The sequence below is a fragment of the Petaurus breviceps genome, unplaced genomic scaffold (assembly GCF_028583685.1).
Source record: "Petaurus breviceps papuanus isolate PSGF00001 unplaced genomic scaffold, PetGlider_PUasm1.0 567, whole genome shotgun sequence".
Classification (NCBI taxonomy): Eukaryota; Metazoa; Chordata; class Mammalia; order Diprotodontia; family Petauridae; genus Petaurus; species Petaurus breviceps.
In genome coordinates, this window is record NW_027186383.1 from 8,739,321 (window position 1) to 8,763,279 (window position 23,959).

The 23,959-nt window shown below is 45.6% G+C and overlaps 1 protein-coding gene and 1 pseudogene across 5 annotated transcripts in view; both read left to right on the plus strand.

Annotated features, from left to right (window-relative positions):
* Positions 1 to 5,895, plus strand: part of LOC138173263 (G-protein coupled receptor 35-like) — a 39,224-nt gene extending 33,329 nt beyond the window's left edge. For 3 of the 5 annotated variants that reach the window (XM_069103246.1, XM_069103247.1, XM_069103243.1), the window contains exon 2: positions 3,958 to 5,895. In XM_069103246.1, coding sequence (XP_068959347.1) covers positions 3,970 to 4,875 — 906 coding nt within the window. In that variant the 5' untranslated portion in view covers positions 3,958 to 3,969 and the 3' untranslated portion in view covers positions 4,876 to 5,895. Of the gene's footprint in view, positions 1 to 451; positions 473 to 3,957 lie in introns of all 5 variants that reach the window. The other 2 variants (XM_069103245.1, XM_069103244.1) reach the window with 1 other exon arrangement.
* A 14,560-nt stretch (positions 5,896 to 20,455) lies between these two features.
* On the plus strand, positions 20,456 to 21,798 carry LOC138173159 (pre-mRNA-splicing factor RBM22-like; annotated as a pseudogene).
* Positions 21,799 to 23,959: the final 2,161 nt, after the last annotated feature.

The following is a 23,959-nucleotide window of genomic DNA, read 5'->3' on the forward strand; positions in this document are numbered from 1 at the left end:
ATATTTGTAATCTCTATAGGCATTGTGAATATGGCATTGCTGATACAGGATTATATTCAGTTTTTCTGGCTAGGTGATTCTTGGTTGTAATTCTAGCTCCTTTGCCCTCCAGAATATCATATTCCAAGCCCTCTGATTCTTTAATGTAGAAGCTGCTGCATCTTGTGTTATCCTGACTGTGGCTTCACAATACTTGGATTGTTTCTTTCTAGCTGCTTGCAGTATTTTCTCCTTGACCTGACAGCTCTAGAATTTGGCTATAATATTCCTGGGAGTTTTCATTTTGGGATTTCTCTCTGGAGGTGATCGGTGAATTCTTTCAATTTCTGTTTTACCCTCTGATTCTAGTTTTCCTTGATACTTTCTTGAAAGATGTCTAGGCTCTATTTTGATCATGGTTTTCAGGTAGTCCAATAATTTTAAAATGATCTCTCCTGGATCTATTTTGCAGGTCACTGGATCTATTTAACAGGTAAGGTTTTTTTTTCCAATGAGATATTTCACATTGTCTGCTATTTTTTCATTCTTTTGGTTTTGTTTTATTGTTTCTTGATTTCTTATAAAGTCATTTACTTCCATTTGCTCAATTCTAATTTTAAGGAATTGTTTTCTTCAGTGAACGTTTGTACCTATTTTTCCATTTGGTCAATTCTACTTTTTAAGGAGTTTTTTCTTCAGTGAATTTTTGTTCTCTCCCCCTCCCCCCCCATTCAACCAATTCTGCTTTTTAAGGCATTCTATCTGGACATCTTTTACCATTTGACCTATTTTGTTTTTTAAGGTGTTATTTTCTTCAGTACTTTTTTGTGTCTCTTTACTAAGCTGTTGACTCTTTTTTCATAACTTTCTTGCATCACTCTTATTTCTCTTCCCAGTATTCCTCTTCTAATTCCCCTCCCCCCATCAGTACCAAGTCATTTTACTGGAATGTAAATGGTAACAGGTTTTTTTTAGGTACAGATTTTGAAAAGGTCAGATTACCAAAATATTCATGCAGTGAAAGACAGTAGGAGTCACACCCACAGTTCCTAGGTGTTGGGAAAGCCAGGTGTGGCTTAGCTATCATTGTCACTGTGTCCAAGGGTGTGCTTGTCAAAAAGATATTCCACTATGCCAGAATTGGGGGTCCCTATTTTGCACAGGTTGGTTATGTGATCACCCAGTTGTTAGATGGATTTTAGCTGTTTGTCCAGTTAGTGGGTTTTGATCCCTCTACCTCTCTTACTTGATTTTCAAAATCCTTTTTGAGCTCTTCCATGGCCTGAGGTCAATTCATATTTTTCTTGGATGTAAGAGCTTTGACTTTGTTATCTTCTTCTGAGAGTGTGTTTTGATCTTCCTTGTCACCATAGTAACTCTCTGTGGTCAGAAATTTTTCTGATTGTTTGCTTTTTTTTCCAGCCTATTTCTTGACTTTTAACTCTTTGTTAAAGTGAGACTCTGCTTCTGGGGTGGTGGGTGCATTGTCCCAAACTTCAGGGGTTTTATGCAACTGTTTTCAGAGACACTTATACGGAACTGTAAGTGTTCAGTTCTTGCAAGATGATCTGATCTAAGGAGAGGTGCTTACTCCCTCCTGGCCCTTGCTCTGGTCTGCAAGTGACCACAAGCACTCTTTTCTGTCCTGGAACTGTGAGGAGGGTTCCTGCTCCACTATGGCCACAAGCTCTGGTGTGCCAGCGCCCCTCCTCACCCTGGGACTGCCTCCCAGGACTGAGACCTGGATCTGAGTGTGGGCAGAGCAACAGAGCCTGCCTCAGTGCCAGCAAAGAGACCCCTGTAACCTCCTGACCGGCTTGTTCAGTCCCCTTACTGATTGTGGGCTGAGAGCTCCAGAAGCAGCTGCCACTGAGGCTGATTTCAGGCGCTTCCAAGGCCTGCTCCTGGTTGGTTGGGGGGTGGCCTGCCCTGGACCGTGCTCCACACTCACCCAGGTGCAACAGACTTTTCCCACTGACCTTTTAAGTTGTCTTTGGTTGGAAAATTATCTCACCCTGTACTTTCAAAGGTTCTGCCACTCTAGGAATTGTGGTATGACATCATTTAAAGGCTTTCAGAGGGGATTTGGGGAGAGCTCAGGTGAGTCACTGCTTTTTCTCCACCATCTTGGCTCCACCTCTGGGTGCTATTAAGCATTCTTCATTTGTTTTTTTTTTTTTTTTGCTGCTTTTTGGAGGGGGGAAGGCAGGGAAATTGGGGTTAAGTGACTTGCCCAAGGTCACATGGCTAGTAAATATTAAGTGTCTGAGGCTGGATTGGAACTCAGGTCCTCCTGACTCCAAGGCCGGTGCTCTATTCACTGAGCCACTTAGCCACCCCCTCTTAAGCATTCTTAAATAACTTTCTCTAGACCCTGGCATCCCCTGTCCTTTATCTCCCCCCTTTCCCAGTCACACTCCTAGAAAAGCCTGTCTATACTATTCCTTGTCACACAGCACTTGTTACCTGGTTTCCAAGCCCACTACTCCCTGGTGACCAATGATTCCATCATCGCTGAGTCTGATGGTCTTTTTGTAAATGCTCATCCTCCTTGACCTCTCTGTGGCCTTTGATACTGGGAGTCACCCTGTCCTTCCAGACTCTTTCTTCTCTGGTTTTTAAGGCACTGTCTTGTCCAGAGCCTCCTACCTATCTGACTCAGTCTTTTTTGCAAGTTCATTATCCATTTCCTGCTTCCTCTATAGAGCTCATCCAGGGCTCTATTCTGGACCCTTTCCTATTTTTTTCTCTACTATTTTAATGACCTCATCAGTTGCCATGGGTGGATGATCATGTCTATGCATATGACTCCCAGGTCTAGATACCCAGGCTCCCCTCACCCATGCCTGCTATGTCTCAAAGACATCTCAAACTCAACATGGTGAAAATTGAACTCATCACCACTCCCCCATCTTCCTTATGCCTATCAGAGCACCGCTATCATTCCGGTCACCCAGGTTTGTGACCTGGTATACAGCTAGGTGGTGCTGGATCTGGGTCAGGAAGACATGAGTTCACATCTAGTCTCAGACATTTCCTGGGTGTATGACCCTGAGTAAGTCATTTTGCATCTGTTTGTCTCAGTCTCCTCATCTGTAAAATGGGGATAATAACAGCATCCACCTCCCAGGGCTGTTGTGAGGGTCAAATGAGATAACAATTGTAAAGCACTTAGCACAGTGTCTGGGACAGAGTATGCCCTATATAAATGCTAGCTCTTATTAGCTTTTATCCTCAGCTCATCAATCTCACTCATTCTCTACCCCTCCCCATATCTGAGTCTACCTTCTCACCTTCTCTTTTCTCCTCCCCACAGGACCCTAAATCACTTCTCATTGGGACTATCACAATAGACTCGTAACTTGTCTCTGATTTGCCCCTCCACACAGCCATCCAGTGGCTACTGAGCATGGGTCTGACTTGGTCACTCCCCTGCTGAAGAATACTTGGGGGCTCCCCATCTACTCTCATCTAGACTCTATCAGATTGTCCCGATTAATATTTAAAGCCTTTCATGATATTTTCAAGCCAGCTGTACATGACACCCCCCCACACTCTAAACTCCAGCTAAATGAGTCACCTTAATACTACTCAAACACAATATCCCATCTCCACACCTTTGCCCAGACTCTTCCCCATGCTTTCCCTCCTCATCTCTCCCCTTTGCTTTCCCTCTGGGATAGCTCCACTTTGTTCCCAGCACTCAGCAAAGTGCCTGGAACACATCAGCCCCTTAACAATCACTCACTTGGCTGATTGATTGAAGTCAATTAAGGTAAATGGAATTATTGAAGTCAATTCAATTGGAGTTAGGCACGTCAGGGAGGTATCCACTTCTGGGTGGCCAATGACCTGGGTGAGGAGGGGCAGGCAGGGGCAGCTGGGCTGGGGGTGACAAAGCTTCAGGAACCAATGAGTTAGGGCAGTAAGGGTCCGACCCCTTCTTCACAGTGTTGACCGAATTACTCTTCCCCACAGAAACACCCCAGGATGAACAGCACCATGAACTGTACCTCTGGGGACAAGAGCCAGTTCTGGCAGACTGCCGTGATCATATACATCAGCACCTTGCTGGCCCTGGGCATTGTGTTCAATGCCTTGGCCTTGTGGGTGTTCTGCTGCCGCATGAAAAAGAAGTGGACGGAGACGGTCATCTACATGAGCAACCTGGCCGTGGCGGACTTCTGCCTCCTCTGTGCCCTGCCAATCATGCTCTACTCCCAACGGTACATCAAGCAAGAGGACACCGTGCTGTGCCGGATATCCCAGGCCATCTACCTGTTGAACAGATACATGAGCATCAGTATCATCACCATCATCGCCATGGACCGCTACGTGGCCATCCGGTTCCCAATGCAGGCCAAGAGGCTGCGGTCCCCCGGCCTCTCTGCCGTCATCTGCGCTGTGCTCTGGGCTTTGGTCACCGCTTCCACAGCCAGCCGCCTGGCCTGGCACATCAAAGATGGCAGCTTCTGCTTTTCTAACGAACGTTACAACGGGGCAAAGGCGTTCATCTTCCCATTGCTTGGCTTCTTCATCCCATTGACCATCTTGACCTTCTGTTCAATCCAGGCGATCGTGATCCTGGTGAGGAAGAAGAAGATGGATGCCCATGAGAAGAAAATCATCCAGAAAGCCATCTGGATCATCAGCGCCAACCTGCTCGTCTTCCTGGCCTGCTTTCTGCCCATGCATGTGGTTTTGAGTGTTGGCTTTGTCATGGGGCCCAAGACCTGCACCTGGAAGAATGCCATCGTTATAACCTCACGATTGTCTGATGCCAACTGCTGCCTGGATGCCATCTGCTACTACTTCGTGGCCAAGGAATTCCAGGAGGCATCAGCCCAAACCATCTCCACTTTGTCCAGGTCCTACAAGCTCCAAGACTCCACATAGGCAGCCATTGTTTAGCCAAATGTAGAGTCAGAGCTGCCACGCCTTCTGAGGTGGGCTGGAGAGGGGGTGTCTGGTCTTAGAGGACCATATGCTCTGCTGGTGCTTTCTGCTTTACCATTCAGCATGCATCGCATGCCACCTCCAGAGCCCTGGGACTGGGATTCAGGAGACCCGTGTCCTAGTCCAATGTCTCATCACCAGTTCACTATGTGACCTTGGGCAAACTATCTGCCTTCCCTGGGCCTCTATTTCCTCATCTGTGAAATGGGCAGAGGGTCTCACAGGATTGTTCTAGGGAAGCAAGGAGATGATGGGCACAGGGAAATGCTTTGGAAAGGCAGCCTTGTATGATTGGGGAAGGTCTGTCCTCAGCCCTAGCTCAGACAAAATGGAAGCTTGACCATGGCATTCCTCCAAGAAGCTTCAACTGACTCCCTATCACCTCTTGGATCAAATAAACCCTTTGCCTGGGGCTCAGGGTCCTTCATAATGTGACCCCAGCCTATCTTTCTAGGTAAACTATACATTCCTCCCTTTCATATATAATGCCTTCCAGTCAGATTGGCCTTCTTGCTGGTCCCAGTCATTATTCATCTCCCAACTCCATGCCTTTGCATAGGCTGTGCCTGCTGGAATCTCTGGCTATGTAACAGGCCTTTCTTGGTGCCCTCATTGTTAATGTCCCCCTCCTATGATCACTTTGCATGGATTTAGTATCTCACTTGTGCTCCCGTGACTATGAATGTGGCATATTCCCCAGGAGAACCATGAAAACTGTCTGGTTTTGGTCTCAAATCCTTGGTGCCTGGCACAGTTCTTGGCATGTAGTAGGTATTTCATAAATACTGGATAGATTTTTGTACATGTTATCTCCCCCCCTCCCCCCCGAGGTATAAATGCCTTGGTGGAAGGGGTGACACAAAATTCTGTTTCTGTCTAATATCTCCAGTGCTGAGCACATCCTTCAAATGTCTTGGCACATAGTAGGTATTTAATAAATGTTAATTGAATTGAATTGGACTAGGAGTAGCCTTGATACCTTTATGACTTTTCTTCCCTTCCTCCCTCAACACAGACACACACAGACACACATGAACACACAAGCACCAATTACAGCACACGCCACACACAACATGCGCATGTATGATGCATGACACACTAACACTTGTAAACATACATGAACACACACAAACACATCACAGCACATGTATGCACGTTCCCCCACACATATACACCAGCACAAACACATGTCCATACACACATGGGCACACATGCATGTGTATCCAAAATGCACACCTCTATCCACATACACATGTGCCTCTCTCCCCTTTCCCTGCACCCTTCACTCCCCTCTCTCTCAGGTGTTGGGATGGCCCCCTTAGCAGTGGTTCCAGGCATGACTAGCGGTATGGGTCAAGGACCTTCCTGAGGGCTGGAGCTGGAGAGAACAGGGCTTCAGGGAACTCACCCTGGTGTGTCTCTGAATCTCTGCCATGGGAAGTGGGGATGACTTAGAAAGAAGCCTGGATGTGTCTGCTGGCCAGAGATCCTGCCTGGCTAGGGATGAGGGGTGGGGAGGAAGGATTAGGAACAAACCAGCAGCTTGGTGTAGGGGCCAGGAAGCCCGGGTCTGAATCCTGCCTCAGATGTTAAGCGGTTGGGTGACCCCAGGCAACTCCCTTACCATCTCTCAAATGGCTTCCTCATGAGGAAGTTGGACTTGCAGTCAATCAACAGACATTTCTGAAGTGCCTACCATGGGCCAGGCCAGGTGCCAAGCCCTGAGTGGAGAGGGGTGAGGTTCTCCTGAGTGGAGAGGGGTAAGGTCCTCCTGAGATCCCCGAGAGCTTAGGCCTTCCGTGCACCTGCTTCTGGGCGGTTTGCTCTGAAAGCCTCAGCCAGAGCTCAGGGGGACCAGGCTGCGATAAGTGGGGCTGGGAGCACGGGGGTCTTCCCACACCTTGTCTGCTCCCTCCCTCCTCTAGCATTTGTGGCAAGAAGAGGGTCCAGGATGCTGCCTGGAGTGCTGAGAGCCAGTTCAGCAGGGGCAGTGGGGTGCAGTGGGCAGGGCTCAAGGCTGCAGGGGACCTCTGAGATCCTCATTTGGAAACCCCTTCAGAGGAGGAAGCCTTGAAGATGGAGTGCAAACCTGGCTCCAGCTTGTAAGTAAAGTTAGCATTTGCCTTTCCAGGCTGCTCACCCATGACTCCCCTCCTTCACTTGCCTAACTCCCCACCAAAGTGGCCTTCCTGAGGGGTTTTGTGCAGGATAAATGCTACCTCTGGTTACGGCTCTGTCATCTCCGGCCTCTTTGCCTTTGTCCTGGCTGTCCCTCATGCCTGCCGTGCCCATCTGCTGCCTAAGACCCACATCCTGGGGTCTCCAGCTCCCTTCAAGGCTTCACTAATGAGGCTTTCCCTTGACAGCTAGGAGGAGCTCTAGATTTGGAGCCAGTAAACCCTGGGTTCAAATTCTGCCTCAGACACTAGCCACCTGTATGGCCCTACGTGAATCACTTAACTTTCCCGCCTCAGTCTCCTTGTCTATAAAATAAAGACAGCACCTACCTCCCAGGGCTGTCGTGGGGATCAAATGAGACGGCACGTGAAGTACTTTACAAAACCTTAAGATGGAGGCTAGTGAGGAGGGGGAGAAGCAGCAGCAGCAGGGGCAGCAGCAGCGGCAGGGGAAGCAGCGGCAGGGGCAGCAGCAGCAGGGGAAGCAGCGGCAGGGACAGCAGCGGGGGCAGCAGCGGGGGCAGCAGCAGGGGCAGCAGCGGCAGGGGAAGCAGCAGCAAGGGCAGCAGCAGCAGCGGCAGCAGGGGCAGCAGCAGCGGGGAAGCAGCAGGGGCAGCAGCAGCGGCAGCAGCAGGGACAGCAGCGGCAGGGGCAGCAGCGGCAGGGGCAGCAGCAGAGGCAGCAGCAGCGCCAGCGGCAGTGCAGCAGTATTGCTCCATATGTATCTATGTATATCTGTGACCCATAAATGATACATGTGTATACACACATATATACTTTGTATCTACAGCGAGGCATATGCTACATATAGAGAGAAGGCCTCAAAGTGACGGGGACCCGGGTTCTAGTCCAGCCTTTGACATCGGGGCCCAGGCAACTCTGTAAGACTATAAATTATGCAGAAGGTGTCATTCTGCATTGCTAGAGGTTCTCTTGCCCAGAAATCACAGGAACTGGTTTAAAAAAAACCACAGCTTTGTATTTATTTATTATTTTATATGTATGTGTGTTATTTCTTCAATAGTTAAAAGTCCCTTTTTGTCTTTGTTTCACAGGGCTGAGCAGTGTCTGGGACCTAGAAGGGGCTCAGTCAATGCTTGTTGACTAATTGATCTAGTCTGATCCCTTCATCTTCTGGAGGAGGAAGCTGGGCCCAGAGAAAAAGGGACTTTCCTAAAGTCACACAGCTGGTCGGTGTGGGAGCCCAGTTCCCCTGACTTGAAGTTTGTCTTTTTCCACTCATCCAATATCTAAGGTGTTAGGTTAATGGTCTATTGGCTTTACTCTTTCCTGTTTATGTGACTTCAGGCAAGCCTCTTTTTGTCTTTGGGGCTTAGGTCCTTCCCCTGTCAAAGGACAGGCTTGAGGTCCCTTCTAGCTCAAGATCCTGTTCCAATAGAGAGAATAACTTGGTCTATGGTGGCCGTCCTCTGGAGTTTGTTCCCAGAACTCCCCTAGAAAATCCTGGGGATTCTAGAAAAGTATCATACTCTTAGCAGATGGTGACAGTAGTTATAAGCTACTGAATGCTGTTTTAAGTTTGTCTTGTCAAGTGTATGTTTGTGCATATGCTATGTTTAGTGTTTCTTTGGTGTACGTAGAAAATAAATAGCTGTCCCATACCTGATTCGTACTGTATATTGTTTATGTTTATCTCCCTCCTTTGGGGACATCCTAGATATCAGCCTAAACCTAAACTTTAAAAAAATGTGTCCTTGGGGTACCAGGGTTGGGGTTTGATGAGCCAAAAAGTACTAGAAAAGAGGATAGTCCCACTCTCATTAGAGGCTAGGTTCTCCCCAGGAATGAGCTAGGGCCAGACCATGTGCCTGGGTCCATAGCAGAGGGGTTTCTGCTGGATACAACATTCCAACCCTGTGGACCAGCAGCTGTTCTTCAGTTTCATTATTCACCTGTGGAATGCCAGCCCTGGCAAACCATGCCACTCTTTTGCTCTAATTTCATTTAAAAACCAGATTCCCTGCTCAAAGGAGGCACAATGAAAGAACCTGCCCTGCCCTCAGAAAATACCTAAGGTATTGACTGAAAATGTTCTCAACGCTCAGCTCTGTGCTGGTACCCCCTCCTCCAAGAAGCCTTCCCTGATTCAACTACTCATTCTCTGCCCTTTTAAGTGACTTTTCCCTCTTTAGGATTTTCTCAAAACATCTTTGAATGGAAAGGAGCACTGGATTTGGAGTCAGGGGTCCTTAATTCAAATTCTGCCTTTGTCATTTGTTACCTGTGACTTTGGGCAAATTAATTCCCTTCTCTAGGCCTTTATTTCCTCATTTATTAAATAAGAAGATAGGACTAGAGCACCTCAAAGGCCAACCAGCTCTAGAGACCCTTTCTTGAGATTCCCTTCTATGTCTGGATCCTAATTTGGGCCCTTATTATACCAAGCAGGAGACAGCTGGGTGGGTGGTGCAGTGGATAGAGCCCTAGGCCTGGAGTCAAAAGGACTCTAGTTCAAATTTGGTCTCAGACGCTTACTGGCTGTGTGACCCTGGGTAAGTCGCTTAACCTCTGTTTGCCTTAATTCACTGGAAAAAAATAGCAAAACACTCCAGTACCTTTGCTAAGGACACCCCAAATGGGGCCACAGAGAGTCTGAAATAACTGAACAACAAAGAGAAAATTGGGGAGAGGTGTACTTGGAAAGCAATGAAGGTTCTGGAAAGAAGCAGCCAATCAGAGAAGAGGATCCTGGGCAGAGGCACTCCCAGTGTGAGAAGGCCAATGTGAGGGGAATGACTGGAGTGAGGAGGCTTTCAAGTGGAAAGTAAGGCAGCCCCTCTTGAAGCTTTAATATGGTAACTCACCATGTTTACTTTGGTTTTTTAATACCACGGGTGAAGGATCTCTCTGACAATCCTGAAACTTCCAAGATTCCATTTTCTTGGGAAGCCAAGTGTATTTGGGGCAGAATTAAACTCTTATTTCATCCTCAACCTGAAAGTTCATCTGGTCCAACAGTCTTAAATACTGTGATTGTTAATTAATAATAATTAGTTAGTCATAATCAGTTAATTCCAAATCACTGTTGCCTGAGCTGCATACTCTTCCCTAAGAACATTGGATCCCACGGCGTCCCCACTTATTGTCTTCTTTCGGGAGCATTTGTCTCCTAACTATTGAAAGAAGATGCCTCTCTCCCAAGCAGTGGCTTCAATGTTCATGTGTCATTGGTTGGCTCCATTTCTTGGTCCTCCCTTGCCAGTGACCAGGACGCAATTACTTCAAGTCCAAGACCACACATGTATTGTTCTAGAGCAGCCCCATTTTGGCAGACTCCCAGCCTTTGCCTCTGTACTGGCCTCCATCATCTCTGCCTTTTGAGTCCCCTAACTCCCATCAGTCCTCAGCCTGAGGGCCACTGCCTTCAAGAGGCCCCTCCCAAATCTCACTATATGCCTTTTCTATAAATCCTGTAATTGTTTACCAGCTGCCATGTAGATTGTAAACTCTTTGAGGACAGGGATAGTCTTGCTTTTTAAAATATGCAACAAGGGCCCAGCACAGCACCTAGGAATGTAATTGTTGTGGCCTTGTTTTTGAAGAGGACTGATGACATCATGGGTGATGTCTTTGAGTTGTGTGTGAATTGGGTGTGAGGCAGAGTCCTGCAAAGTCATCAGCCTCACTCTCTCTTCCTAAGTCATCAGAGTCCAGTGACAGGACAGAAGTCAGGACAACTGGCCATGGCCCAGGATGCAGTGGGTGACCTTGACATCTCTGATGCCTGACCAAGCTGTGAGCACTCTTCAGAGCCTGCTTTGGGTGCCTTCATGGCTATTGGAATCAGTTGTTCTCACCGTCCCATTCCTGGGGAAAGTCTTCACATGCTTGGGGTAGACACCCCCCAACTCACGCTGGATTTGAGACCTGGCAGTTACCCTCAGTCTGGTTTAGTTCTTTCACTGAAATGGTTTACTGGGATGTGGCCAAAGCACATGCTACAGTTTCCTGGAACCACAGGTGAGAGTTGGGTGAGTCAGCCAGACACCAGAGGTGGCTGTGCAGCCCTGGAAAGGGCTCAGCAATGCTCACACCGGGACTCATCCTCCCTGACCACTCATACACCCCTGGGAAGTTAGCAGATCCTTAGGACATGCTTGTTGATTGAAGGATTAAACTGGAAAATGCTCTTATAGTATCTGAAGTTATCCTAATTCCCCCCCCCCATCATCATCATCAGCAGCAGCAGCAGCGAGAGGTAATTAATGTCAGGACCATCTCCCAAAGGGCCCATCTGGATATAGGGCTTCCAGTTCTACTGGAGAAGGGCAGGTGCACCCTCTGTCGTTCTGTGCAGTTTCCTTCTACTGCTGCCTTCCCACCCCAACAAGCCCCAGGCTACAATCCCTCCTTTCTCTCTAAGCTGCCCCAGATGCTACCTTCTCCCTGAGGCCTTACCTGATACTTCCGCTCAGCACTTTGTTTGCCTGGGAACCATTTTGTCTTTGAGAGAAAGCTTGGGATAGTGGGAGGGCTGTCCTTAGAGTTGAGAAAAGCCAGGCTCAAATCCTGCCTCTGACACATACAGGTCATGTGACCTCAGGCAAGTCAGGAAACAAGCATTAATTAAGCCCTCACTGTGTACCAGGAATTGTGCCAAATGCTGGGCTAAGAAGAAAGGCCAAATGTGGTTCCTATCCTCGGGGAGCTCCCATCCTAATAGGGCAGACAACGTGTTAGTAACTAGGTACAAACAAGGGATAGACCAAGGAGATGGGAGATAATCTCATAGATGAAGACAGTGGGGGGACCATCGAAGGGGTCCTGTAGAGAGTATGTCTTGAAGGAAAAGAGGGAAACTGAGAGGCCAAGGTGAAGATGTTGTATACTCTCAGTACAGAGTAAGCTCCTGGAGGGCAGGAATTGAGAAATTGCCATTTTTATATTCTCAGCACCTCACACTGTGCCTGGCATTCAGATACTTGTCGACCTGAATTGCATGATGCCTCTGTTTCCCAGCCTGTCAAATCTAGGCATTGCCCCAGGCTGAATATTTTTCCTTTCGGAAATTTCACCCATTTGTCTGAAATGACTGACTCAGCAGCTGAGCCTGGAATTTTCTTTCTTCAAGTTGACCCCAGAGGGTTCAGCCAATTAATTCACAACATTAATGAGTGCTAAAGATTTAAGTCCTCTACAGTATTTTGCTTATAAAATCTTTTAAGATACCTTTAAAATTACATTTTCTTTTAAACATTTATCAAGCATTTATTTTTTCTTCCTTCTATCCCACCTAACACCTACTGAAAAAAACCATTAAAAGGAATAACCACACCCTTCCAAGAAGAGCACATAGTGAGGCCAAGCAGATTTCCCCCCAAAAAAAGATTTGTCTCATTGTGCAGATGAATTCATTCCAACTCTATCCTCTCTAGTCATACTGAGGAATACCAGGCCACTGGACCCAGATGGCTCTGGAGGAGACAGTGAGGCTGGTGACCTTGCACAGCCCTCCCTCACACCCACAGATCAAAGTCAACTGCAAGTCACGTCATCATCTCCCTGATGTCATGGTCCTCTTCAAAAACAAAGGACACACACAAACAATTCTTGTCAAGAAGTGGGAGGGTAGCATGCTTCATTATTGGTCCCCTAAAATCATCATTGATCGTTGATCTAAGTTATTAAATCTTCAAAACTGCTCCTTTTTTTGTTTTTGTTTTAGAGGGGAAAGGCAGGGCAATTGGGATTAAGTGACTTGCCCAAGGTCACACAGTTAGTAAGTGTGTCAAGTGTCTGAGGCCAGATTTGAACTCAGGTCCTCCTGACTCCAGGACCAGTGCTCTATTCACTGTGCCTCTCCTTGTTACTTTTTATTGTAGTATAAATTATTCTCCTGGATCTACTCACTTCTCGCTGCATCAGTTAATACAAATTTTCCCAGGTTTCTTGGAAACTGCCCTGTTATTCCTTTTTTTTTTTAAAAAATTCATTTATTTTTAGTTTTTAACATTCATTTCCATAAGATTTTGAGTTACAGTTTTTCTCCCTCTCTTTCCCCTACCTTCCACCCCAAAATAGCAAGCCCACTGAATACCCCTATTATATCCTCTTCCATCACCCCCCCTAACTTTCTAGTAGGACAAGATGGATTTCTATACCCCAGTGCCTGTATATCTTATTTCCCAGTTGCATGGAAAAAACAAATTTTTTTTTAAACATTTGTTTTTAAAACTTTGAGTTCCAGATTTTTTCCTTCTTCCCTCCTCACCCATCCCCACTGGGAAGATAAGCAATTCAATATAGGTTGTGTATGTGTAGTTACACAAAACATTTCCATAGTAGTTTTATTGTGAAAGACTAACTATATTTTCCTCCCTATCCTGCCCCCCCACTTATTCTATTTTTCTCTTTTCACCCTGTCCCTTTTCAAAAATGTTTACTTCTAACTATCCTCTTCCCCAATTTGCCCTCCCTTCTATCATCCCCCCTCTTATTCCCTACCCCCCTTATTTTCCTGTTGGGTAAGATACCAAATTGAATGTGTGTGTTATTCCCTCATTAAGCCAAATTCAATGAGAATAAGGTTGTCTCATTTCCTTTCACCTTCCTGCTCTTCCCCTCTATTGTAACAATTTTCTCTTGCCTCTTTTATATGAGATAATTTACCCTGATCTATCTCTCCCCTTTTCCTTCTCCCAATAAATTCCTCTCTCACTTCTTCATTTTATTTTTTTAGATATCATCCCTTTATATTCAACTCATCCTGTGCCCTCTGTCTATGTATACATGAACATTCATATGCCCACACTCACATATATATTTATATACACATCGCCCTCCTATACATACATATACATGTATGTGTACACATATATTCCCTTCAGCTATCCTCATACTGAGAAAAGTCTTATGAGTTACAGTTATCATTTTTCCATGTAGGAATGTAAGTAATTCAACTTTAATAAGTTCCTTATGATTTCTTTTTCCTGTTTACCTTCCTATGCTTCTCTTGCTGCTTATATTTGAAATTTTCTGCTCAGCTCTGATTTTTTCATTAAAAATGCTTGAAAATTCTCTATTTCATTGAATGACCATATTTTCCCCTTTAGCATTTTACTCAGTTTTGCTAGGTAGGTGATTTTTGGCTTTAATCCTAGCTCTTTTGACCTCTAGAATATGATATTCCAAGTCCTTCGATACCTTAGTGTAGAAGCTGCTAGGTCTTGTCCTATTCTGATTGTGTTTCCACAATACTCAAATCATTTCTTCCTGGCAGCTTGTAATATTTTCTCCTTGACCTGGGAACTCTAGAATTTGGCTATAATATTCCTAGGAGTTTTCTTTTTGGGATCTTTTTTCAAGAGGTGATTGGTGAACTCTTTCAATTTCTATTTTGCCCCCTGGTTCTAGAATATCAGGGCAATTTTCCTTGATAATTTCTTGAAAGAGGGTGTTTAAGCTCTTTTTTTGGTCATGGCTTTCAGGTAGTCCAATAATTTTAAAATTATCTCTCCTGGATCTATTTTCCAGGTCAGTCGCTTTTCCAATGAGATATTTCACATTGCCTTCTATCTTTTCATTTGTTTGGATCTGTTTTATAGTACCTTGATTTCTCATAAAGTCATTAGCTTCCATTTGCTCCAATCTAATTCTGAAGGAGTTATTCTCTTCAGCGACTTTTTGAAATTCCTTTTTCATCAGGCAAATTCGCCTTTTTAAGGCATTCTTCTCTTCATTGGCTTTTTGGGCCTCTTTTGCCATTTGAGTTAGTCTATTTTTTAAGGTATCATTTTCTTCAGTGTATTTTTGGGTCTCCTTTAGCAGACTTTTGAATCACTTTTCATGATTTTGTTGCATCATTCTCATTTCTCTTCCCAATTTTTCTTCCACTTCTCTTACTTGATTTTCAAAATCCTTTTTGAGCTCCCCCATGGCCTGTATTTTTTGGAAGCTTTTGATGCAGGAGTTCTGACTTTGTTGTCTTCCTCCTGCTCCATGCCTTGATCCTTTTTGTCCCCAAAAAAGGATTCTATGGTCTGTTTGTGCTTCCTCGGCTTGCTCAGATTGCCAGCCAACTACTTAATGTTTGAGCTCTTTGACACGGTAGAACTCTACTTCCAGAATAGAGAGAGATTTGTCCCAAATTGCTGGGGTTTTCATAGCTGCTGGAAGTATTAGGAGGGTGCTGTCTCTACAGCCCCCAGAAGCTCTGGCTCACTGGTCACATACCCCAAGACCACCACCCAAGACCTCGATCCAGATCCAAGCAGGTTAAAGCAAGAGTGATTACCCTCTGAATGGTCACTTGGTCCCCCTACAACCCGTAGGCCAGGAGATCCTGAGGCATCCACCACACCTCCACAAGGGCAGGACTGCACTCTCCCATCCCTCCCTGCTCCAACAGAGTTATACACTGACCTTTTACTTTGTCTTTAGCATTTATGGGTTGAGGAGTCTGAAGTCTGCTCTAGCTGCTGCTGGTCAGGGTTGCCCTGGGGCTGGAAGCCCAGCTTGGCTCACAGGGCACTGCACTGCTCCTAGCTCGGTGTGATAGCCCCTTCCTGCCAGCCCACTGGGCTTCCTTCTGTGGGAGATTTGTTTCTCTCTGTCACTTTGTGGGTTTTGTAGCCCTAAAGTTTGTTTAAAGCCATTTTTTACATGTATTGGAAGTGATTGGAGCCGGAACCCACGCCAAGCTTGTGCTTCTACTCCGCCATCTTGGTTCCGCCCTCCCTGTTATTCCTTAAGTGCAATAGGATTCCATGATGTTTCTATGCCATGATTTCCTCAGACATTCACCAAAGCATGGGAAGCCCCTTAGTTTCCACTTCTTTACCACCACAAAAAGGAACTGCTTTAAATGTTTTTGTACACATAGGGCCCTTTCCTTTCTCTTTGACCCATTGGGGTATAGACAGCAGTGTGCTGGTAAATGTTGAACAACCAGCTTTCTGGGGGGAAAATTGTATAGGTGACTCACTTTTAGCTTTTCCTCCAACTCCTTCTTAAATTTAGAAAAGCAATAACACAATAAATCAAGCCCCAATCTGTAACATTTCCTGATTTCTGAGATGAAAATGCTTACACTGAACACTGGATAATCATTCACCAGTATGAGCTGGCTCCCTGGGTAGAGGCCTGGCAGAGGTATTGTTGGGATTGGGTGTGTGTGTATGAGATGTGGTAGAAAGGAGTGCTGGAGGCAGACGCTGAAGCAGGTGGCTAGATGTGAGATTGAGATAAAATTCAGGAAGTGACCAGCCAAGAAAGTGATCAAAGGGGGCTATGCATTGAAGGTTCACTCTGTGGACTTACCTGAGTGCTTTTGAAAGGCATCCCAATTACCTGATGTTCCACAGCAATTAGTGTCCCCCCCCACCCCTTTCCGGTTCTCTTTGCTCATCTGTACTCCTCAGGACTAGCTGAGATCCCAGGCATTCCCAACTTGCCCCTCCTCCCCTTCTCCTGTTAAACTGTATTTAAGACCAGACAATTGCTCTGTCTCCTATGGGAAGTAGGGCTGTTCTGTCTCTCCCATGTGGAATCAAGGTCCACTTGGGATAAATGCCTTTCTTTAACTTGGAGGCTGTTCAAGTGAATTCTTTGGGATGCTAGAACCCACCCATCTATTCTTCATCATTTCTGGTGGCACCCCAACATTCTTGGGGTGCAACATGAACTCCATCATATGCTTGTTCAGTGACATCTCTCTCTCCCTCTGGCAGACCAGACCAGAGGGATGAAGGTTCTGTTCACCCACAGCATGGGCACCATGAACTAAGCCAGCTAGAAGGAAGGACTAACCCTTAGGCCCTGTGGCCCCTGAGAGTTGGGTTTGGTATTTGGGTCCATTTCATTTGTTCTTTTCAGTTCTAGGTCCAGGCAGACCTTGAGAGCTCAAGCCAAGAAAATCTTGGAGGGAAGATGCCAGGTCAGATGTTGCTGCCAGACTGACAGGGAAGCTCTGAGAACCAGGGTACCAGGAAGGTGCCCAAGGGCACTTTAGACTTGGAACTTGGTGGGGCCACTTAGACACTGAGTTAAATTGTGAACTTAATTCCCCTACCTTCCCTAAAGGTTGAGGGGCTAAAAGGAGAGGATTATGCCTCACAGGTGTTATTAGGAGGAAATGTTTGTATGTTTGTTCTGACTTTATCTTTAAAGTAAATAATCCTTTGTGGTTAAATGGAACTGAGGTGCATGAGTCCCTAAAACTGGGGCACATAACTATTGAGGGCTTGAGAGCAGACATTTCCCAACTCCTTTAAGGGTACCAGAGTACCCAAGGGAGGGGTGAAATATAACCCACTGGCCTTGGACAGTGGGGGCCAGAATGGTCACTGTTACATAGCCATCAAAACACTCCTTTTAAAGTTCGAAGACTCCAGGTTAAGAGGCCCCGAGGGCTGCCTGTTTCTAACATTCTGAAGAGCTGTTTCCAACATGACAAGAACATTTGCTGAGAAGCCTCAGTTGCCCATGAACTCCTGTCATTTGTCAATTCTATAGGAAATTTATGAAGAAGCACAATCAGGTTTAATCCTTTAGAAGATAACCATGTTATTTCTGAACACTTTTCTCTTTTGAAATACTTGAAAACCTCTACTTGGAAATGTTCATCTACTAACTTCATTTTTAGTCTTGAGTTTTTAAAATGTCATTTGCAAAGCAGAACTTTCCAGTTATTAGGGGAGCCATAATAAAAAACACAACTTTCACTTGACCCTGCTGTCCCCTAGAGCTGCTGTCTTATAGCTCTCCCCTCTTTCCCAAACTCTTAGAATCGGGGTGGGGGAAGGCTATCTACACCTGCTACTTCTACTTACATTTCCCTTTTCTCATTCACTTCTCAGCCTCTTACAGTCTAGCTTCTGGTCACATCACACAACTGAAACAGCCCCCTCAAGGCTGCTAGTGATCTCTTAGTGATTGGATTCTATAGCTTTTTTCAAGTCAGCCTTCCTGGCTTCCTCCTACCTTGGAGTCTGTTCCCCTCATTTTCTCCTGGATATTCATATTCTCCCTCCCTCCCTCCCTCCGTCCTTCCATCTCTCTCTTTCTCATTGAAAGGAGACATTGAGGTATAGTGGAAAGATCCTGGCTTTGGGTTCAAATTATTCTTCTCAAACCTATTACCTGTGTGACCTTGGACATATCGCTAAACCTCCTTGGACCTCATTTTATTTATTTATTTAAGCATTTGTTAGCACTTAGTATGTGTCAGGCACTGTACTAAATGTTAGGGATACAAATACAGTTCCTGCCCTCAAGGAGCTTACATTCTAATGGAGGAAGAGAGCACATACAAGGAAGAGGGCAGGGTGGAGAAGACTGAAGAGTCAGAGCCTGGCCAGCTGGGGACTGTTCCCAGAATGGAGGGTCCTCAGAGGGAGAAGGGAACCATTATGATGGATGGAAACTGCATGATGAAAAGGCCCCAGGAGGTGAGGGACACTCCAGAGTAAGGAGACATTTATGAAGCACAGACTTACTGGGCACCTCCTGGTTCCTGGGCACTATTCTGGGTCCCGGGAATACAAAAGAGCTTCTAGTCTGCTGGAAAGTAGAATGCAATTGATAATAGTAGTTTTACCATCACTATCCAATAATTGAACTAATACTGTATGACAAGTAAGACACAAGACCTCAGAAGCACAGAAAGAATTGGCATCCTGTGAACCGAAGTGCCAAGCAATTCACGATAGGGAGAAAAGATGGGCTGGTCACACTGCAAAAGCAAGGGACAGCAGATGGATAGCCAAACAATCACTGTTTCTAACTCCAGAACCCCCCCCCCCCCAGCACCAAACCTTTGTAGCAAATATGCACAGCAAAACAAAACAAAACAAAATCACATTGGCCATTTTTAAAAATGTGTGCCTCATTCCACATTTTGAGTCTATCCCCTTTCAGTCAGGAAGTGGATAGCAGGCTTTATCATGAGTCCTCCAACCAAGCAGGTCTGGTGATTGCATTGGACAGCATTCTGAAGAATTTCAAAATTGTCCCTTTTTACAATTCTGTTGTCATTGTTCATTATTCAGTTCATATAAATATCTGCTTACTTAAACAGATAGACTACTTGCAATAACTCCTAGGGTGGGAAAGGGCAGGGGTTCAAAGGCCACAGGGTGGGAATCAGTGCACTAAGGCACTTCCTTCCACATATACACACACATTCTACATACCCAGATGGAATTTCCCCAGCAAGCCAGCAGCAACAGTTCAAAGAAAATTTCCTCCCAATTATCAAGGTTAACTTCACACCTTCCAGAGTGACTTCCTAGTAACTGTTGCAAAAGTTGTCAGAGACATGCTATAAAGCAGATTATGCGTCACTGGTACCACAAGCCTCAGTCCTCACTGAAGGAGGCAGGTAAGGCAGTGGTAACTCCTGAATCATCTCTAGCTTCCACCCCTTTCCTACCCCAACATACCACCTTGGAGCTGGTGCTTGGCATGTGATGCCACACTAACCTCATTTTCCTCTTTGGGGAGGGTTATTAGAGAACATGACATCACTTTCATGCAGGATGGAGATATATGAGCTGGATGAGAGAAGTTTGGCAGCTTCAGGACTGCAGGACTGGATAGAGGAAGAGAACCACAGATGACAAATGGATTGGGGTCAGTCTGAGGTTGGAGGGAGATCTCATGGAGACTTAAAGAAGATTTAGATAGCCAATCAAGCTTTCATATAACATACAACTGGGAGAGGTGGCTCACATATCATACCTATGGCAAGATGCCAGAGGCTCTGGTTCCAATTCTAGTAACACCCTACTTGCTACTTATGAGACCTTGAGCATTGACCTTCTAGGACCCGTTTCCTCATCTGTAAAATGAAAAGGTTGGATTAGGTGCCACCTAAGGTCCTTTCCAGCTTTAAAGCTACAATCTGAGACTCTTTCTCTTCTTTGGGCCTCACTTTCTCCTTATGTAAAATGAGAGGGTTAGACTAAATTTCCTCTGGGAAATTTGAAATCTATGATCTAAGTTATCACCCCTCCCTGAGGCTCAATTTAATTATCTGTGAAATAAAAAGGGTTGTAAAATGTAATGAACAGTGCATACCCTTTAACCTATCATGATTAAGCAGATTATCACGATTAGACTGAAACCCCAAAAGACCAAAGAAGGAAAGGACAAAAGATATTTATAGTAGCTTTTTGTAGCAGGAAAAAAATGGAAACTGAGGAGGCACAGTGGATAGAATGCCAGATGTGGAGTCAGGAAGACTCTTCTCCCTGAATTCAAATCTGGCCATTTACCTCAATTTCCTCATCTGTAGAATGAGCTGGAGAAGGAAATGGCAAATCACTCCAGTACCTTTGCCAAGAAAACCCTAAATGAGCACCGTGGCTATTGCCACTTCCAAGATGGTGACGTTTCTGGGCTCCAACACTTACAACAGGCAGAACTGGGAGGATGCAGACTTCTGTATTCTGTCAGACATGCCTTGGAGAAAACCCCTACATCCGGATGACCAAAGAAAAGCATGGAAAAGAATGCAAAATTTGTGCCAGGCCGTTCACAGTGTTCCATTGGTGCCCTGGTGTTTGCATGCATATTAAGAAGACTGAAGTGTGCCAAACTTGCAGCAAGCTAAAAAATGTATGTCAGACCTGCCTTTTGGACCTAGAATATGACTTACCTATTCAGGTCCATGATGCAGGACTATCCTTTAAGGATGACATGCCCAAGTCTGATGTGAACAAAGAGTATTACACCCAGAGTGTTGAGCGAGAGATTTCTAACTCTGATGAAACTCGTCCAGTTGGTGTTCTTGGGACAAGACATACAAGTGACATGGGGCTCAAATCGGCTCGGACGACCCCTTACTACAAACAGAATCGTCCTCACATTTTTCCTTCTGGGTGAAAGGAGAATGTAAAAGAGGGGAGGAGTGTCCGTACAGACATGAGAAGCCTACAGACCCTGATGATCCCCTTGCTGATCAGAATATCAAAGATCACTCCTCCGGTATTAGTGATCCTGTGGCAGAGAAGCTGCTAAAACGGGCTTCAACAGTGCCTGGCCTGGACCCTCCAGATGATCAGACTATGTCTACTCTCTACGTTGGTGGCTCGGGAGATGCAATTAGTGAGACAGATTTCAGAAATCACTTGGACCAGTTTGGTGAGATCTGAATGATCAGTTGTACAGAGGCAGCAGTGCGCTTTCATCCAGTTTGCTACAAGGCAAGCTGCAGAGATGGCTGCCGAGAAGTCCTTCAACAAGCTGATTGTGAATGGGCGCAGGCTGAATGTGAAATGGGGAAGATCTCAGGCAGCCAGAGGAAAAGAAAAGGAAAAAGAAGGAACCACAGACTCTGGAATTAAGCTGGAACCTGTCCCAGGATTTCCTGGAGCTCTTCCGCCTCCTCCGGCAGCTGAAGAAGAAGCCTCTGCCAATTATTTTAATCTTCTTCCCAGTGGTCCTCCAGCAGTGGTTAATATTGCCCTGCCCCCTCCTCTTGGGATTGCACCTCCTCCCCCGCCAGGTTTTGGACCACACATGTTCTACCCGATGGGACCACCACCTCCCTTCAAGCGAGCTCCAGGACCCATCCACTATCCTTCTCAGGATCCCCAGAGGACGGGGGCTCATGCAGGAAAGCATAGCAGTCCTTAACATCCTGCTACAGTGGTTGGGCTCTGAGGAGGAAAGGTGCTTTAGAAATGTAATAAATAAATCTTGGAGTAAAAAAAAAAGACAAAAACCCCTAAATGGCATCGTAAAGAGTAGAACATGACTAAAAATCACAGTAGGGGGAACCTATTTATTTATTGGCTAAGAAAATTATAAAATATGAATGTAATGGATATTGCTGGGCTGTAAGAATTGATGAAATGAATAGTTTCAGGGAAACCTGGGAAGCTTTGGATGAATGGATGCAGAGTGGGGCGAGCAGAACCAGAACAACAATGACACAGCAACAGCAACATTGTTAACACAAACAACTTTGAATGACTGAAACTGATGGCAGCAGTGACCACTCCTGACTCCAGAGGGCCCAGGATGAAGCCTGCTCCCCACCTCCTGACAGGGAGTGGGCAGGGGACAGAAGGAGACATGTTTGGGGATATGGCTGACATCAGAATTTGTTTTGTTTGACTGTGAATATTTGCTATGATGGTTTGCCCCCCCAATAAGGGAGGAGGTAGGGGGAGGGAAAATTGTGATCCAAAAGTGCTAATGTTTGTGTTCACACTGCATAAGGGTCTTTTCATAGGATCTACAGCAGGAAGAGACCCCAGAGTGGAAGGGAAAGGAATTGATGAGGGATGGCTCCCAATAGGTTTGGCAGGAACTCTGATCTTATCTAAGACCAGAACCTGCGATTCAGTCTGGGAAGAATTCAGCTCAGCCTTACTTGAAGTCAGAGTTGAAAAAGTTTATTATATGCTTTACAGCGGGTGAGGATGCTTAGGGGACCTGCAAGTGAAAGAGGGCACAGGCTTTTCCTTTTAAAGGGTAGGGCTGCCATTCTCAGGGCTGACCAGATGGAGGAAAGGGACCTCAGTGCATAGATAAAAGTTAGGGCTGACTGAGAGGAACTTGTGACTTCAGTGCACAGATAAAAGTTTGAGGACTTTAATTTGGAGATGAGATTTGGGACAGACAGGAGGAGACATGAGGAGATTAAGCCAGGACAAAGGAGTCACAAGTTGTTGTCTAGGCAGAGTGCAGATGGGGGAAAGGGGCAGAGTTTGAGGCTGGGAAAGGGATTTTACAGACTGGTTTTACAAATTGCTGTTACAATTTTACAATACAAATTGCAGTTACAATTGTACAAACTGGTTTTACAAATTGATGTTACAGACTGATGTTGCCAACTGGTTTTACAAATTGCTGTTACAGATATAGATCCCAAGCACCCCATCATTCCCCCCTTAAACAGATGACACCCAAATTCATTTGGGGGCACAGGACGATTGTCTCAGCTTCCGGACCTGCTTCGAGCTGGGGAGGGGCATAGAGCTATCCCTGCCTCTCAGGGTATCATCGTTCAAGGGGTGGGGTCCGTGGCCAGTGTCCAGAATTTGGCCCAAGGGGTGATGGGTAGCGACTTCAGGCAACGGTTTGTACTCAGCCTGTGCAATCATCTGCAAATGGAAAGCACTGAGCCTAGAAGAGACAAACTTAGCAAGGAGGTTAAGCAGACAAGGACCAAAAAGAAGTAGGAGTGGGACCAGGAAAGGGGCCAGTATAGGGAAAAGCCAGGACCACCATGAGGAAGAGGAGGAACCTGGTGCACTAAGGGCTTCATGAATTTCTTCCATCCAACTGGCCTTTTCCAGTATATTTTTGGTGCGGAGTTCTACCTGTTGAGAATTATTGATATACATGCAGCAGGAAGTGTTAGCTAGGGCACAGACCCCTCCACTAGAGGCTAGCAGATAATGTAAGGCTATGTGATTGTCCAGGACCACATTGGCCAGGGAATCCAGAGACTGCTGGATTTCCCAAAGGCTAAATGCAGCCTTGCAAATGATGCAAGGCTACTCATGGACTTGGAGGGTGGTTGGTACTCAGCCTGAGATGTCACCTGCAAGTGAAGGGTGCTGAGCCTAAAAGACACAAATCTAGCAAAAAGATTAAACAGACAAGGGCCAAAAAGAAATAAGAGAAAATTGACCAGAAGTGGGGTGAGTATGGGCTAGTATAACCCATTACTCAGACTATATCACTGTCCTTTATATTTTCCCATAGACAAGATACCTCATAAGTTTTTATTCTTTTACTAACATAATTGTACTGCCTTTAACAAAAGAGGTTCCTGACTTGAACCTCACAGCTAGATAGTAGACATACATCCTTGTTTCACAAAGCTTGTTTATCCTCTGATTATATTCACTCTAGAAGAAAGATATACTTCA